The sequence below is a fragment of the Vombatus ursinus genome, unplaced genomic scaffold (assembly GCF_900497805.2).
Source record: "Vombatus ursinus unplaced genomic scaffold, bare-nosed wombat genome assembly UNPS02014778.1, whole genome shotgun sequence".
NCBI lineage: Eukaryota > Metazoa > Chordata > Mammalia > Diprotodontia > Vombatidae > Vombatus > Vombatus ursinus.
The window spans coordinates 9,646,476-9,663,807 of record NW_020954556.1 but is presented as its reverse complement, the minus strand read 5'-3'; the positions used below and the strand labels follow the sequence as shown (position 1 = coordinate 9,663,807).

The window sequence follows — 17,332 nt, the reverse complement described above, 5'->3', positions numbered from 1 at the left end:
TTGGGAGGAGCAAATGAAAAATGTGCAAGCACTTTGTAAGCTGTAAAAGCACTATATAAAGGTGAGTTGTTTGTTCAGATGATGCCTCTGAAAATGATAAGAACCTCTAACAGCTGTGAATTGTGATGAACACATTTATTCCTGAAGTAGTTTTTAATGTTCTTTTATAGTAGCTACTATATGTGGTTCTCACTAGGATCCCACTTGACCAAACAACTGGAATTAGATGGAAAATGTTCCATAATTTCTAGATTAATGCTGGTTTTAAATGTAATCTTTAAGCACTGTAGCAATCTTAAGTACTCAAAGAATAAAGGTAAACTTTATCAAATATCAATATCAAAGGGAGTTAATTTTACTCATCTATAAAAAGGTGTTAGTTCAGACACTAGATACTTGTCTCCTCTAACTCTAAACCTGACCATGTGACATTCAGGCAAGCGTGTGCTGGTAAATGTTTAACAACCAGCCCTAGAGGATGGGGGTATGTGTGTGCAGGACACAATTTAAGTTTAATCTAAATTATTATCATTTTCTCCATCACTTTCTTTTTTTTTTAATTTTTTTAGGCAACTGGGGTTAAGTGACTTGCCCAGGGTCACACAGCTAGTAAGTGTCAAGTGTTTGGTCTGAGGCGGGATTTGAACTCAGGTCCTCCTGACTTCAGGGCCAGTGCTCCATCTACTGCGCCACCTCGCTGCCCCTCCATCACTTTCTTAAGACTAAAAAATCAACACAGGCCTGACTGTAGTGTTCATTTCCAAGGTATAAATGTTCACACTCAAAATCAACTAGTCCTGGTATGAGCTGGGACTAGCACTCTACTGGTAGATAAAATAAAAATAAAAAAGTGAATAAACTGATCATATTCTTCTAATAACAATGCAAACATTTAAGTACTGGAGATATTAAGACAGTACTCAGCTGCCCTTGATGAATTCAAGTCACCTGTGAGATATTAAGACAGTACTTAGCTGCCTTTCGATGAAGTCAAGCCACCTGGACCAGATGAACTACTTCCTTGGGTCAGATGTGACCTTGAGCCCCTGTCAATGATATTTGAAAGATGACAGGGAAAAGGGTGAGGTATTACAACATCAGAGGACAAATTTTCAAAATTTCCCAGTTTTTTTTTAAAAAGGGAAGAAAACAGACTATAGGCCAGTGAGTTTGACTTTGATTCCTGAGGAAATTCTCCAACATTTCATTAAAGTGATGTTTGGAGAAAGTCTAGAAAAGGAAGCAGTGATTACAAAGGGCCAGCATGGCTTCATCGAGAACTGGCAGACTAATCTCATTCGCCTTTTTTTTGGGGGGGGGGGGATCAGGATTACTAAACTGATAAGAAGAATGCTATGGATAGAATTTACCTATATTTTAGCAAAGCTTTTGAAAAAAACATCTCATACTCTTCTTGAGGAAAAAATGGAGAGATGTGGACTAGGTGGTAATACAATTGGAGGGAGTCAGAACTGAAGAGCAGTTATTTATGGTGCAATGTCAACCTGGCAGGAAGTTTCTGGTGAAACACCCCAAGGCTCTGTATTTGGCCTACTGCTATCTGACATTTTTACCAATAACATGAATAAAAGCATAAATGTTGTGGTCATCAAATTTGCAGGTGACACAAAGCTGGGAAGTACAGCTAAGGCATCGGATGACGGCAAGCAAGAACACTGGGCTGAATTTAAAAAGATGAAGTAAGTTCTTTAGGGATAAATGTAAAATCTTGCACTTGGGTATAAACAATCAATTCGACTAATACAAATAGGGAGGTGTGGATAGACAGCAGTTGTTCTAAAAAAGAACGGGATGGAGAGGGCTTTAGTGAACTGCAAGCTCAGTAGGAATCAGCAGTGAGATGTGACAGTCAGAAAAAAAGTAATGTGATCATGGGCTGCATTAGGAGGGATAAAAATGGTTGTGAGAACTGGCTGAAGGAACTGGGCATGCTTAGCCTGGAGATGAGAAGATTGGTAGTAGTGGGAGGGGGAGGGTGGGAACAACACAGATGATACCTGTCATGAAGGAAGGGCAACTAGGTAGTACAGTGGCTAGAGCACTGGACCTGGAAATAGGAAGATCTGAGTTCAAATATGGCCTCAGACACTTACTAATGTGTGACCCTGGGCAAGTCACAACCCCTAGTTGCCTCAGTTCCTCATCTATAAAATGTGGACACACTGGAGAGGGAAATAGCAAACCATTCCAGTATTTTTGCTAAGAGGGATAAAGTCAATGAGGTCACGTAGAGATGGAACAAGAACAAGAACATATGGAGGAGGGTTAGATTTGTTCTGTTTGGCTCCAGAGAAGGCAGAACCAGGAGGAATGAATGAAAGTTGCAAATTGACTAATTTAGGCTTGATGTGCTTGTCTTGGGATGTGGTGGATTCTTCCTTCTCGGAGGTCTAAAAGCAGAGACTGAATGACCAACCACTGGTTGAGTATGATACAGTAGGAGATTCCTTTGGGTGTGGATTGGACTAGATGACTGATGAAATATCTTTCAACTCAAATTCTGTAATTCATCCCCATTTTACAGATAAGGGAAATGAGGCTCTGAGGAAATTGTCCATGATCATATGTTAAGTGTCCAAGGTAGAATCTGAATGCTAGACTTTTGAGTTCCAAATTCTATCCCTCCCTCCCCACTCCTAAGGCCGTAAGCAATCTGACCTAGGTCATACATGTTCAATCATATAAAATATTTTCACATTAGTCATTTTGTACAAAACCTGGACAAAAAAAAGAACGAAAGAAAGTGAAAAATGGTATGCTTTAGTCTGTACTTAGATAGTATCAGTTCTTTTTCTGGAGGCAAATAGCATGTTTCATCATTAGTCCTTTGAGATTGTCTGGGATCATTGTATTGCTAAGAATAGCCAAGTCATTCACACTTGACCATTGTACAATATTGCTGTTACTGTGTACAAGGTTCTTCTGGTTCTGTTCATTTCACTTTGCCTCAGTTCGTGTAAATCTTTCCGGGTTTTTCTAAAATCATCCCGCTGCTTATTGCACAATACAATTCCATCACAATCATGTACCACAACTTGTTCAGCCATTCTCCAATTAATAGGCATTCCCTCAATTTCCAATTCTTAGCCACCACAAAAATTACTGCTTGTTAATTCATTTTAACTACATCATACTGCTTAACCTAAATCATTCTGTCACATACCCATAAGCCTTCAGAATCTCACAGAAATTTAAAGTTTAGAGGTAAAATATCAGTGATTTTTCAATTCACTCCAGTCCATTTTCTACTCAGCTATCAAAGTGATCTGCTTGAAGCTCAGGTCTGACTGTATCGCTCCATAGCACCCTTTACTCCTTTCTATTTGCCTTAAGATCTAGTGACTGACATCCTTGCTATTCTCACACAATACACTCCATCTCCTGTCTGTGCATTTCAACTATCTATCTTCCACACCTGGAATTCTCATCCCTCCTTATCTCTGCCTCCTGGCTTCCTTCGAATGTCAGCTACAATCCCACCTTCTTCTACAAGTAGCCCTTTCCCAACCTGAATGCTGTTAATGCTTTCCCTCTGAGATTATTTTCTATTTATACAGTATATATCTTATTTGTACAGTTATTTGCATATTGCCTCCCCCATTAGATGATAAGTTCCTGGAGGGCAAAAGACTATTTTTGCCTTTCTTTGTATCCCCACTGCTTAGCACAGTGACTGCACATAGTTAGGGCTTAATAAATACATGTTGACTAGACTGCAGAAAAGTCCACTAGCTAACTAATCAGAATTTCAAAGGGTAGTGAAAAACTCTGTGCCTAGAGCCCAAGTTCTCAAAGCATTTTATCTCCAACAAGATCACCTCCCAGATAGCTGAGCTTCCCCCACCAGTCTTTCTTATCTCTTATCTTTTTTCTTCTATTCTTCTAGAATCTCCCTTCTCTTTCTGCCATTTTCTTCATTCCTTTCTACCTCCCTTTGTCATAAGAAACTGACCTTTGTTCTTGTTGTTGTTGTTATATTTTCTAAATCAAATTTTGTTTGGTTCTTGTCCTTAACTTAAAAAACAACAATCAAGAAGGCTGAATATTTTCTATTTCTCTTTTTAAAATAAAATTAAATTACTTTTAAAAGAAACTTATATATTGGCTTTTTGCTGATTTTTTTCTGTGGGTGAGTTAAGTTTCACTTAATACACATTAATTGGACACCTACTGTGGGTAAGACCCTATGTGCTAGGTGGCCAACGGTCCAATCCCTGTTCTGGAGGTGTTTTATATTCTCTTAATACATGTTTGGCTGAAAAGTGGGAGTGACCCCATTGATACAGACTTAATATGGGGTCTAAGAGGACCTTTTTTGATTTCTTTTTCTTCAGGCTTGGTTCTTTCTCACAAAGTAGACAGATTTTAGAGCCTAAGCAAGGGTGCCATGATATCCTGGAATCTGCTATATCTTCCCAAGCATCCAGCATAGCGCTCTGTATACAGAAGGGCCTTAATAAAAGATTTATTGAATTGATTTTAATTGATTCATAAAAGGATTCTCAGGTGTTAAGGCTGCTTTAGGGCCTCTGACCCTTGAAGAAGATCCTAAATTCCCTCTGGATAGAAACTCAGTCTCTGGCTACAGTGAAGCAGCCAACTTCAATGAAGTCTTTGTTCTCTTGGTGATTACATTAAGATAGGGAAAAGTTCTCCACAAGGCAACTCAAAAAGACCTGTCCCCTCAGCACAACCTCACCCTTCAAAGAATAGGATGTCGTATCAGGAACTGGACACCCCCGAAGAGCCTCCTTCACCTTCACCCAAACACACACACGAAGATTCCTTGGGATGTTAGAGCCACAGGACATGGGGGAGTAGGTCTCCATGGAATTGCTGGGACAAACACAGCACTGTTCACCATTTGTCCAATCAATAACCACTAGTACCAGCATCTTTGTATTCTCCAAAGTACTATTTTGCATCTGGTAGGTGTTCAATGAATGAATGAATGAATCAATGAACGAGAAAAATGTCTGGTGAGAGAAATACCTTGGTCCGAGGAGAAGAATATGAAGCTATACTTTGGCTAAAACTTTGTTCATTAAATATGTAACTGGTTTTTTCACCCTTACCCTCCTGGCCCATTACTACCAAGTCTACCTTTCTCCTTGCAGATTTCATGACTACTCAATCTAGGGTTCCATATTCCTACACATTTGACGCCTGAGAAACACAGAAACAATTGCTCAAATGCCAGAGTTGGCTGCTCCAACGGTCACCTCCTCTTACCCAAGCTATCCCAGGAGGCACAGCAGAGCCATAACATGCTAGACAGGGAAAAGGCATTGAATTTCAAGCTCTACAAGAGCTAGTCTCCTTCTTGTACTCCCAAAACAGTGGGTTGGCTCTCTCACCCCTTAACCCTGGCACTTTCTGCTTAGGGGCACTGCTCTATAAATTAAGACAGCGTCATTTCATTTGGCAATATCTAAATCTGACTTAGAGGCAGCTAGGTGGCTCAGTGGATAGAGTGAGCCTGGATGCAGGAAGACCTGAGTTCAAATTCTGCCTCAGATACTTACTAGCTGTGTGACCCTGGGCAAGTCACTTAACCCCGTTTGCTGAAGAATGAAATGGTAAACCGCACTAGTATCTTTGTCAAGAAAATCCCAGGGACAGTATGGTCCACGGGACATGACTGAACAACAAATCTGACTTCATAAATCCTGGATCAGTGGTAGTGGTGAAGGCAGGAGAGGTGAATTCTGGAAGCAAGAATACATTTTAAAGTTGGAGGAGCAATCCCTAACAAGGCACAAGGCTCTGCTTAATTTACTTGGCCACCACCACTGGGAAGAGGATTTTTGTGATATATGTGAGGAACATTCCATCTTTCCAGAAGAGTCAGGAGAAACAGGAGCAGCTGAAATACAAGGAGACTAGGAGAGACAGATAGCTGGATCTTCCAGGGCACCCGGACAATCATGGGGAGCTTGTGGGGACAGGGGAAGCATTTGTCTCATTTTGACGCCCCAGGGAGAGGGAGGAGAAGGAGGTGGAGTCCATGGAGGTGAACTAGGGCCCCAAAGGCCCAGGAGAATTTTTCATTGTAAAAGCAAAACAGGGCCCAGCTGCTGGCTGCACTCTCTGACCCCAGGGCTCAGCCTTGCCGGATAATGGCTCCCCAAACTCACCTCTCCACCCTTCCTTCCCTGGAGTGAGGCCATCCATCATGCACCAGACACAAGCCATCACTCATTGTTTCCGGCCTGGCAGCGACCAAGCCCTCTGCCTGAGCTGGGCTGCACCCCATGACCTTTATGCAAGGGTTAGAAGCTCCGAGAACTGCTGACTAGCCTTCCCAGAGGATAGTGGCCCTTAGTTCAACCGGTGCAGTTTTCCCCAACCACCCAAGCTCAGTCTAAGCCCCTCACGGCAAAAGGAGATGAACTGGTCTTCCCTTCACCCTGACTCTGGAGGGGAAAAAAAAAAGCCTTCTAACAGTTTGTTCCTTTCTTTCCTCCCTGAAGGATTGCCCTGAGAAATTCTTCCCCGCCTCCTCAGCTCAGAGGAGCTGGCTGGCTGGCAAAGCTTGAGTGGAAAATTGGTGAAGCTAATGAATGGTATAGCAATGCAGAGGCAAAAGCCAGGAATACAGGCCTGGAGGGGCTCTGCTGCACTGCCCCAGTGTGGACAAGCGGGGAGACTGGAGCTTGCACTTCACTTGCCTGCCATGATCTGGGTCCTCCTGACCTCTTCTCTCTCCTTTGGACACAAGGAAAAACCCACCCCTTCCAAGATGCACTAGCCACCCCCCTCCAGGCAGGGAGACCTGGGTTGGAGGAAAACCAGCAGCTTAGCATCCAGTTACCACTCCCACCTCCCAGATCTTTTTTTTTTTTTTTCCCCAGCCCCAAATCCATTTTTGCTCTCAGGTATGTTATTCCACATCACCTTTTGCCCCAAGTACTTTCACTGACCTTGTGGCATAGGCTGGAACTTCTTTCACCACCCAATATGAAATGGAAGAAAACAAACTCTTTCCCAGGCAGAAACTTCCTAGGTGGGGCAAGGGAGTGGGGCTGCAGAAATTTCCTCAGAATAGCCATAGGATTGGGTTCCTCCTGGCCCACCCCAGTCAGAAACAGCCCTCAAAACGGGAGCTTACAGTTCCAAGACTGGAGTACACAGGGGGAAAAAGAGCATCAGGGAATGAGACTCGGGGCTCCAGGACAGTCCAGAAGTTAGACAACGGCTCTCCCCTTCCTAACCTCCTCATTTTTAATATTGCACTAGTATCCAATTAACTCTCTTCAAAAGGCACTTTTTACATTCGGTAAGGTGAAGGCAGCTTGAAGGACCCCTGGGAAAGAAGGGGAAGCTTGGCCTAAGGAAGCAGGGGTTGTTATAAGCTTGGGATTGGAGGGTGACGGTTTTGGCACCGGGCAACACAGCCTCTCCCTGTCATGGCAGGTTTGTGCTGAAATATAGAGACAAAGACCTGCTTTGTGGTCCACAGCCTTCAAGGGGACGGCAGTCAGGAATGGAAGCGGTCAGCTTTTCCATCTAACTGCAACTTTTCCTCCCCCTGCCCCAGCTCCTTCAACCAGCCACCAGATTCCTTCAATCAGGGTGGGCGGGCGGAGCTATACACCCCCACCCCCTCCCCCAATAAATCCTTTTATTGGTTGCAGGTTTCTGAGCATAAGAAGCAAAGTACCCTGAGCCAGCCTGTCTCATTTGCTGACCCCCTCCCTACCTCCTGCCCACATCTGGGTCATAGAGGTCCTGAGGGGTTGCCCATGTTATTCTGTAAGGAACAGGGCAGAACCTGAAATCTTGGTACTATGATGCTGGCTTGCTAGCAACTCTGAAATCATTCCCTTCTTGTTCCCCCAAGGTCTAACGTTTGTTCCTAAGAGAAGAGAAGCAGTCTCTCCTTACTAAAATGCCCTGCCCTACCTTTTCTCCCCTCCCCACGACCTGTACTCCTCTGTCCACTCACTAATCCTTCCTTCAAGTTCCCTCTTTGGAACATAAGAGCATAGGCTCTGGTAAAACATGCTTAGTGTCAGAGAGAAGAGGTAAGAGGGAGGGAGAGAGAATGAGAAGCAGGGAGGGAAGGCTTTCCTGGAATCCTTATTAAACTTTCCAGCAACAGCCAGAAAGTGAATACAGGCAACTCTAACCCCTCCCCACTCCCCCAGGAACATTTGTGAACTGCTAGCTAGCCAGCCTCTGCTTTAAACTGGGGGAGGGGCTTCCAATACCAACAAAACGCTCCGAAACAGATTTTTTTTTTAAAGAGGGAGCCTCCCAACTCTTGTATTTTGGGGGCTTAAGGCTTTTTTGTGGGTCTTTGTTTTTGAATTTGGACAAATACTTTTCACATTAGCCCTGAAAGAGACATTAAAGAGATCATTCAGTCCAGCCCTTTGGTGTATCAAGTGGGCCCTGGCCCCTGACCCTTCTAAGGGGTTGGCTTTGAGGTCCCGAATCTTTGCAATCTCTCAGACTTGGGTTCCCCTCCACAGTTTCCCTTAGTAACATTAAAATATGACCTTGTAAGAACTTAGGTTAACACAAGACAATGGCTACTGGACAGGTTTTCTTTAACCTCACAACATGGAGAATGAGCTTATATTTGACCCATTGATGCTCGGGAAAATTCTCCATCTTCCTTAGGGAAGCAGGCAACCCTCCCCTCTCCCAGGTCACACCTAACTTCTTTGGCCCTAACCTCTACACAGTTCACATTTTACAGGACCAGTGACTGGAATAGGGCTGGTTGCTCGTGGGTGTGCATGATTTCCTGCCAGGCTGAATCGTCTTCCCTTCTAGGCTTGGCAGACCCATACTGCAGCCTAGAGGATTCCCACTACATCTGAGTATCTGCATGGCCTTCTGAGCTTCTCCAACTTGGTTCTCTTTCCCCTCTGACTCCCCCACTCGCACCCCACCTTTTAAAAGCCAAACCCAAGGGTCAGCTCAAGCCTGTGCACTCTATCTTTAACATGGCATCAAATAGGTGATTATCACTGCTCCCACCATTACTAAGCTCTGAGTTTGAGTCTGTGCAAAAACAAAAGCCTCGTCAATTTGGCAATGGGGATCCAGAACAAGGAAATTCCAAGCCTTATCCATGGAATTCACACCTTTTTCAGCAGGGAAGGGAGCTTTATCCAGCTCCTCTGGGCACATGCCTACCCCTTAAGGAAGAAGTTAAATGCCTCATCCACAGTCAATGGCAAAGCCAGGATTTGAATCCAGGTCTCCCAATATTAAGTTCAATGTTCTTGCCACTATATTGTTGTTGTTCAGTCGTGTCCACTCTTTGTGACCCCATTTAGGGTTTTCTTGGCAAAGATACTGGAATGGTTTGTCATTTCCTTCTCCAGCTCATTTTACAGACGGAAAAAAAAAACTGAAGGGTTAAATGACTTGCCCAAGGTCACAGAGATAGCTAATGTCTGAAGTCGGATTTGAACTCAGGTCTTTCTGACTCTAGGCCCACCGAGCTATCCAACGGCCATCTAGCTGCTACTAATTTACTCTACCTCTATATCCTTTTATCTCCCTAAGAACCACCCACTCTCCTTGAAGGAAAGTTATGGACATTCCTCAAGGGTCCCTTCCATAAAATGTTATGATCTAATAACTATTAAAAAACCTTGAGGAAGATTTTCAATGTGTTGGGTAGATCTGATATGGAGGATTTATACTTAGATGTGGACAAGAGTTGCATAGCATGAGAGGGAATGAGCACCCCATGTGATTGAAATTCTTAGATCCATTAAAAAGTCACCAAAATGAACTGGCCCAAACTACACGTTCTTATTCTTGTGGCATAATTGTGTTCCTGCATCTCTGTCTCTATTCAGAATCCAACATCTCCAGCTAGGAAGGGCCAGAGTAGCGCCATCTCTTTAAGGTAGGAGTCCTCAAAAATGTAGTAGCACCAGAAACCTTCACTTCAGAAAGCTCTTCAACAGAACCTTTGCAGTAAAATCTTTAGATTTTTTTTTAGCTGATTAGGACTAATTGTACCAAAAACATATCACTGATTAAAAAAAAATCCATTTTCGGATCAGCTTTATTCAGTCTAACAATAATACAAATTATTTATTCATAAAGATCTGATTGGTTGCTATCTAGCCATAAGTGTTTTATAATTGGAAATGACATTGGGAACAATAGCTCATTCTGAAAGCTGCTACACAACAATTTTCATTTTCCCCTTTATTTACATAAGCCAGTAATGTTTGAGATTGTTTCAGTTCATATTTTCACTTGAAAAATTAAATAATATTGCTTTTAAATTTGCTATGTTTTGCTAAATAAAACACATGAGGAAGTATGGAAAGATCCAAGGAAAGAGATGTAAGAGAAACTCAGCAAAACCAAGATTACTCTACATAGTCTTGCATGTCTTCAACTATATGTCTACATAATGTTTTCTTTTTAAGTGGACACATACACATACATGTATTTAAAAAAATAAAAGCCAGAGGTAATGGAACTTCAGACAGGTTTGGAAGGAAACACAGAACAAGAAACTTGTTGGAGCTTCCATTTGGTTCTACTGCATTTTGTTAAATGCTAGGGTTTTTATAGTCTATTTTAGTACTTATTTTGTATATTTATTTGATTTTGTTTTATTAATGGCTTATACTTTTTTTAAGTTGTTTGATCGTGCTTGTAAATGCTTTTGTAATTTTTTCAGAACCGTGATTTTTGTTAACAAAACAGACATTGATTATTAAGGTCTCTGCAAGGAAGCTTAAACTGGAGATAGCTGCTGCCATATTGGCTTCTCTTCCAGTAGTTTGGGATTTGGTACTGCAGCAAAATTTATGGATGTTTGTTTCATCAGGGTAATGGTTGTGAATACTTATCTGTTCAAATATTCTGAAATTTCTAGTAATATAAATGAACACCACTCATTTTACATGTACTTGGCCAAGATACTGAAAATGACAGCCCTTTAGGTTAGACCTCAGAAGTTATCATATCTCATTTGACTCACACCTGAAAGAGAATGCCTTTTTAAATATCTCAGACAAGTGGTTGTGCAGTATTTGCTTGAAAACTTATAATGAGATAGTCCATTCCACTTTTTGGATAGCTCTCATTGTTAGAAAAAGTTCCTAATAATTACATTAAGCTTCTTTCTACATTCTACCCATTGCTTCTGGTCTGCCCTCTGTGGCCAGAGAATAAGTCTGATCCCTCCTACCTGACAGCCCTTTGAATATTCAATGACAGCTAAAAATTCCTCTATAAATCCTCTCTTTTTGAGGTGAAATATCTCCAGTTCCCTTCAACTGATCTTTCTGTCATGATCTCAGGTCCTTTTCATCATTATGGTCAACCACCTCTGGACACTCTAGCTCATCAATGTCCTTCCTAAAAGGTGGTACCCAGAAAAGATCAGGGCAGAATATTAATGGGGCTATCACCTCCATAGGATAGAATATGTCTTCTTCACAATTTATCCTGTATACAGTTTGTTTGTACATACCTATTGGCATTTTGTCTCCCCAATTAGATTGTCCACAGGGATTATTTTATACCTTCTTTGTATTTTGAGAGCTTAGAACCATGCCTGGCACATAGCAGGCTTTCAATAAATGTTTACTAGCTCCCTGACCTTCTCCACCTTAATACCTCTGAGGGTGATTTTTTAAAATGCCAAGTAGGAAAGAGCATACATGATTGATTCTAGACCTGTAACAGTGTTACCTTTTTAGTCATATGATAGATTTTGACCCATGATAGATGATTTCTTTCTGTCAGTTGACAACCCATCGTATGCAAACCATAAAGACCAGGCAGCTCTAAGTCAGTCAACTAGAATTTATTAAGTACCTACTATGTGCCAGGCACTGTTCTAAGCACTGGAGATAGCATGTCCTCAGTCCTCTAGTTTCCAGGGAACAGAGTTTGAATACTTTCTTTTGTAATGGTACCCTCTCAAGTAAATACTATAGGGAACCACCTGAATGGCCCTCTCGATCACCAGTGCAAACTTCAAGCCTGATTGTAGAAGGAGAGCCTATGTCCCAACAGCGTGCTTTACTTCAAAGACTTTGACTAGACATTCTTTCTCTGCTCCTTCCATATAACTCTATTAAGAGCCTCCATTTTGGATAATCTTCCAACTCTAGTCTCTGACCCCTCTTGAAAGAGACATCCTATTCAAATCAACAAGCTAGCAAATTCCCAGCTATGTACACATAGCCTGCTACACAACATACAGGTGTTTTTTGCTTGAGAAACTTACAATTATGTAAGGGAAATGGGAGGTAGGGGATAGAACTTATGCATGAAGATCATGTAGGGGAGGTAGGGGCAAAGTATCAGGGGCATTCCAAGGGAGAAAACACTGAAATGTCCCCAGGTTCCCCTTTTCATCTCTTACCCCACCAGACAAACACACATTCATTTCACTTTTCTGCCATCATCCAAACAAATAAAACCCCATCTCAAACAAAAATAAGTAAGGATCTTTTTGATGACTCCTCCTATTTTAAACAGATAAAGTCTACTAAGACTCCTTCTCTGTTTGCCTTCCACTATATGCTATCACTTCCCTTCTGGACACAGTATATATGCACTGTATTTGACTGATATACTTGACGTTATATATCATTATACCTGAGCTAACCAAATTCTTTCTCAATTGTTTGCCAATTTTCTGCGCAATGACAAGCAGCCAGAGTGTCACAAACAGACCTACTGCTAGTGAACATACCTAAATCTTCATTCTAAAGAATTCTGAGAGCCACTAGCTTCAGTGTCTGCTCCCAGAATCTCTATAAATTAATTTCCATTCCTGAGCAGTTCCCTGGCCTTTTCTTTTCTTTCTTTCTTATTTTTTTTTTAGTCCACTCTTTTTTGACTCACTTCAGATCAATACTAGTCCCATAGAGCCCATTATTCACATTGGGTTATGGAGACTCTTGGTCCTTCTGAGGTCCTTCAGACTTGTATGTGTCCCAAGATAGTTAGCAAGTGTGTCTATGAGTGTGTGATCGGTAGCCCTGGGAGGCCAATTATCAGGTGTGCGGCCACAAGCGCTGCTCTCTTTATCAAGGCCTTTCCTTTGGGCAAATTTGTTCCCAAAAAAGCCTCCACACCACAGAAAGAGAAGGAAACTGGGCTGGGCAAAATCCCACCTGATCTGAGCCAAGTGCTAAATAAGCATTCATATCATTCGTTCATTTGCAAGTCTGACAATCAGGATACTCAGATCTTATTCAGAACTTTAAAATGTTTTCACTTCTCTTAGATAAGGAAATGGGCTCCAAAATCATCAACCAAAACCATCTTCCTCCAGAGGCAGGATCAGAAAGAACACAGGGCTCCCTCCCACACCCTCATGCCACCACACAGTTCACCAAGGTCTCCAGCCTCAATACTGTGACACGTCACCCAAAGAGGCTGTAGCTCAGACGCCACAAGATTTTCTCCCAAAAAAAACAAGACCCCTTCTCAGCCCTGAGATTGCTCCTCCTCAATAAATCTGAGGATCTCTGTCCCCAACATTCCCTAGGTCATCATCAGAGGCTAAATGCTGAGGTTCTACGTCCTTGATCACTTATGTTGGAGACCAAAGTTTCCCAAATCTTTCCTGGCTGGTCCCAGGCCCTTCTTTTCCTTACCTTGTTCAGGCAAGGTTGGGGCCGGTCTGGTGGTGCAGAGTGTGGCTGTGACCAGCACAGCCCAGAAAAGGAGACCCTTCCAGCTCCACATCCCAGTTCTGCAGTTACAGATCGGTGACAAGGCTCCAGACCTCCATGGGGACTCTACCTGATCCTTGGGCTTGACCCGCCTTCTCAAGGTGTCCCTGGGGAAAGGAAGATCAGAAAGTGGTAAGGTAACATTAGGTGCAGAAGAAAATCGTAAGGGTGGGTGGGGGCAGGGGTCCCCTAAACTATGTTATCATTTTCTCCAAGCTATGCGTAAAGGGATAACTTGTAAAGGCATGGAGGATTAGGGGAGTTATCCCTATCTTGGTACTAGATTCTAGGCACCTGACTTTTTTTTTTAAAGACCGTGCCTTACCTCTTAGAAGTGTAGGGGCTAAAAGACAGAATAGAATAAATAGGGGGTAGGATAGGATGAAGGAAAATATACTTAATTTTTCACAACATGACTACTATGGAAGTGTTTTGCATGACTGCACATCTATAACCTGTATCGAGATGCTTGCCTTTTCAATGAGGGTGGGTAGGGAGAGAGGAAGGGAGAAAATTTGTAACCCAAAGTTTTAAAAACATCATTCCTACTACTGACTGGCATGGGGGCTTTGACCCATTTCATTTCTGATGTGGGCTTGTTCGCCCCTCCTTGGGCAATATTTGAGCCCTACTCCCAGGGGCTGAAAATATTGGTGCTGAACTTAGTTTGGCATAGCCTCTGAACAGTCTACTGCAGCTCAAAACTCCTGAGCTCCAGAGATCTAACAGCTTCAGCCTCTCCAGTGGCTAAGATTAAGGTGTGCACCACCGTGCCATTCTGAACACAGTATGTAACTGTATATACTGCGTATACAATATAGCTATTTATATATGTGTATATATAAATATATACACATACACATACACATACACACAGGGTATACTGTATATACACACATATATGGACACACACACACACAATCCCACATATATACTATGTATATAGTTGTTGTTGTTCTTCAGTCCTTTCAGTCATGTCTGACTCTTTGTGACCCCATTTGGGATTTATCTTGGCAACGATACTGGAGTGGTTTGCCATTTCCATCTCCAGCTCATGTTACAGATGAGGAAACTGAGGCAAACAGGGTTAAGTGACTTGCCCAGGATCACACAGCTAGGAAGTGTCTGAGGCTGGATTTGAAGTCAGGTCTTCCTGACTCCAGGGCCAGCACTCTATCCACTGTACCACCTAGCCACCCATGTATGTGGTATATATACTGTATTTGATGTTCTGCTTTGAATACAAAACCAAAAAGGCCTCAAAATTTTGCCACAAAGTTGCCTCTAAGGCCAGAATTCCAGGAAACCCAGGGTTATATAGGTGACCTCCTAGCTTTGCTGAGTATCACTTGGTCAAAAGCTTTATACAAACTTTTTCAGGGGAAGGGAGGAGAGTGGAAGAGAATCACAAATATCCTAATGATGATCTCAATTACTAGATAGTGAACTGGATAAAATTCTGGACAAGGAGTCAGGAAGAAATCACTGAACCTGGAGTCCATGGGAAGAACTGAGTTCAAATCCAGCCTCAGAAACTTATTAGCTGTGTGACCCTGGATAATTCATCTAACTTGTATCTGCTTATAATAGCATCTACTTCCCAGGGTTGTTGTGGGGGTCAAATGAGATAATATTTGTAAAGTGCTTTAAAAATCTTAAAGCTCAATATAAATGCTATCTTTATTATTATTGTTACAACAATTCACTCAGAGAGCCAATTCCATTGGTGGTGGTGCATGGAGAGGACACAGTAGAGAGGTAGCTAGGTAGAGTGCTACACCTGGAGTCAGAAGGTACAGAATTCAAATCTAGTCTTAGATACTTACTTATCAGCTGTGTGACTCTGGGCAAGTCACTTAACTTCTATTTGCCTGTTTCCTCATTTGTAAAATGGGGATAATATAGTATTTACCTCCCAGGGTTGTTGAGGATAAAATGTATTTGCAATATTACAATGACTAGAGGGACAGCTAGGTGGCGCAGTGGATAGAGCTCCAGCCTTGGAGTCAAAAGGACCTAAGTTCAAATCCGGCCTCAGACACCTGCCACTTACTAGCTCTGTGACCCTGGGCATATCACTTAACCCCGATTGCCTCACCCCCCCCCCCAAAATTACAATGACTACCAAAATTCACTCAGAAAACCAATTCTCCTGGTGGTGATGAGTGGAGAGAGTATGGTGCAGAGAAAAGAGCACTAGTTGGGTGGTTAAAAGCCCTGGGTTCTAATTTAGCTATGTGTGTAATCTTAGGCAAGTCATTTTAGTTTTTCTGAGCCTCAGTTCCCTATCTCTAAAATGAGGGAGTAGAAATAGGTGATCTCTACATTTCCTTCCAGCCCTAAATCCTGAGATCCTATGAAGTAACCTTACCACTCTTAGCCTCAAATTCCTCATTTGTAAAATGAAAAAAAAAATTGGGTTAGATTCCTTACAGGCCTAAAAATTTCTTTTGGTTTTAAGATTCTATGATCCTATGAATAAGGGAGAAACTACTAGTCCTCACTTACTAGAAGAGTCTCAAACCTTTCTAGCTACTAAAGACAACTTTCTTAGATGTTATCATGGAAGTATAGGATGGACCCAAGACTGATGATTAGGGAAAAACACAGGAACTAGAAGGGTCTAGTCCAGCTCCCTCATTTTGTAAATGAAGAAACTCAGGCTCAGGAGGGAAATGATATCCTCAAGGTCCTACTGCTTGGACTTAAGTCTTCTAAGTGTAAATCCAGTGCTCTTTCCACTCTACCCTGCTGTCTGCTTAACTGGGGAGGCCTGTGTAATAAGGCCATGACTCAAGAATGGCTCATTGTTGGCTCTTGGCCAATAGCATACCACCTCTATGACTTCCTTTCTATGATTCTCCAAGTAGTGAAGACAAAAGCAAGGCCATATACTCCTCTGGGGTCAACTCATTGTGGTTAAATATTTACTAAACAATAGGCCTCCTGGGTACCGGGCAGATTCTATCTATCCATTTATCTATCCATTTATCTATCTGCAGGATATAACGATATATTTATGTGTGTATACATAAATATCTTATTTAACATTTATAAAGTATTTAAAAATTAGCAAAGTACTTTACATATGTTATCTCAATTAAGTTGAACCATCCTGAAAGGTAAATGTTATTATCATCATCCCCATTTTACAGACAAGGAAAGTGAGGCAGGCAAAGTTATGTGAGTTGCCCAGGGTCACATAAGCTATTAAGTCTGAGGCAGGATTTGAATTCTGGCCTTCCTGACTCCAGGTTTAGCACTCGATCTACAAGACACGCAGGCAGACATCACACACACACGCACGCATGCACACACACACACACACACACACACACACACACACACATGTACACAATCAGGTGGCTTTCATCCTAAATGCTCTGAGAAGCCATCTAAATTATTTAGAGAATCGCCCTCCCTGGATCATGCCCTACTGTGATACACTGACCTTGCTTCTCCCCCTGAGCCGGGCTGGGCCCCCTGCAAGTGAGTCAGTGCTGGCTGGCAGCAGACTCCATGAATTCTTGGCTTTGGGCACATGTTCTCTTGAGCGAGCACAGGAGTGGGTGAGCGGGCTCGTGTTCACACACACACACACACACACACACACACACACACACACA

The 17,332-nt window shown here is 42.3% G+C and overlaps 1 protein-coding gene across 13 annotated transcripts in view; it reads right to left on the bottom strand.

Annotated features, from left to right (window-relative positions):
* FGFR1 (fibroblast growth factor receptor 1) overlaps positions 1-17,332 on the bottom strand; it is a 69,051-nt gene that overhangs the window by 41,875 nt on the left and 9,844 nt on the right. For 11 of the 13 annotated variants that reach the window (XM_027864988.1, XM_027864991.1, XM_027864990.1 and 8 more), the window contains exon 1: positions 13,629-13,807. In XM_027864988.1, coding sequence (XP_027720789.1) covers positions 13,629-13,719 — 91 coding nt within the window. In that variant the 5' untranslated portion in view covers positions 13,720-13,807. Of the gene's footprint in view, positions 1-13,628; positions 13,814-17,332 lie in introns of those variants that run through there. The other 2 variants (XM_027865000.1, XM_027865001.1) reach the window with 1 other exon arrangement.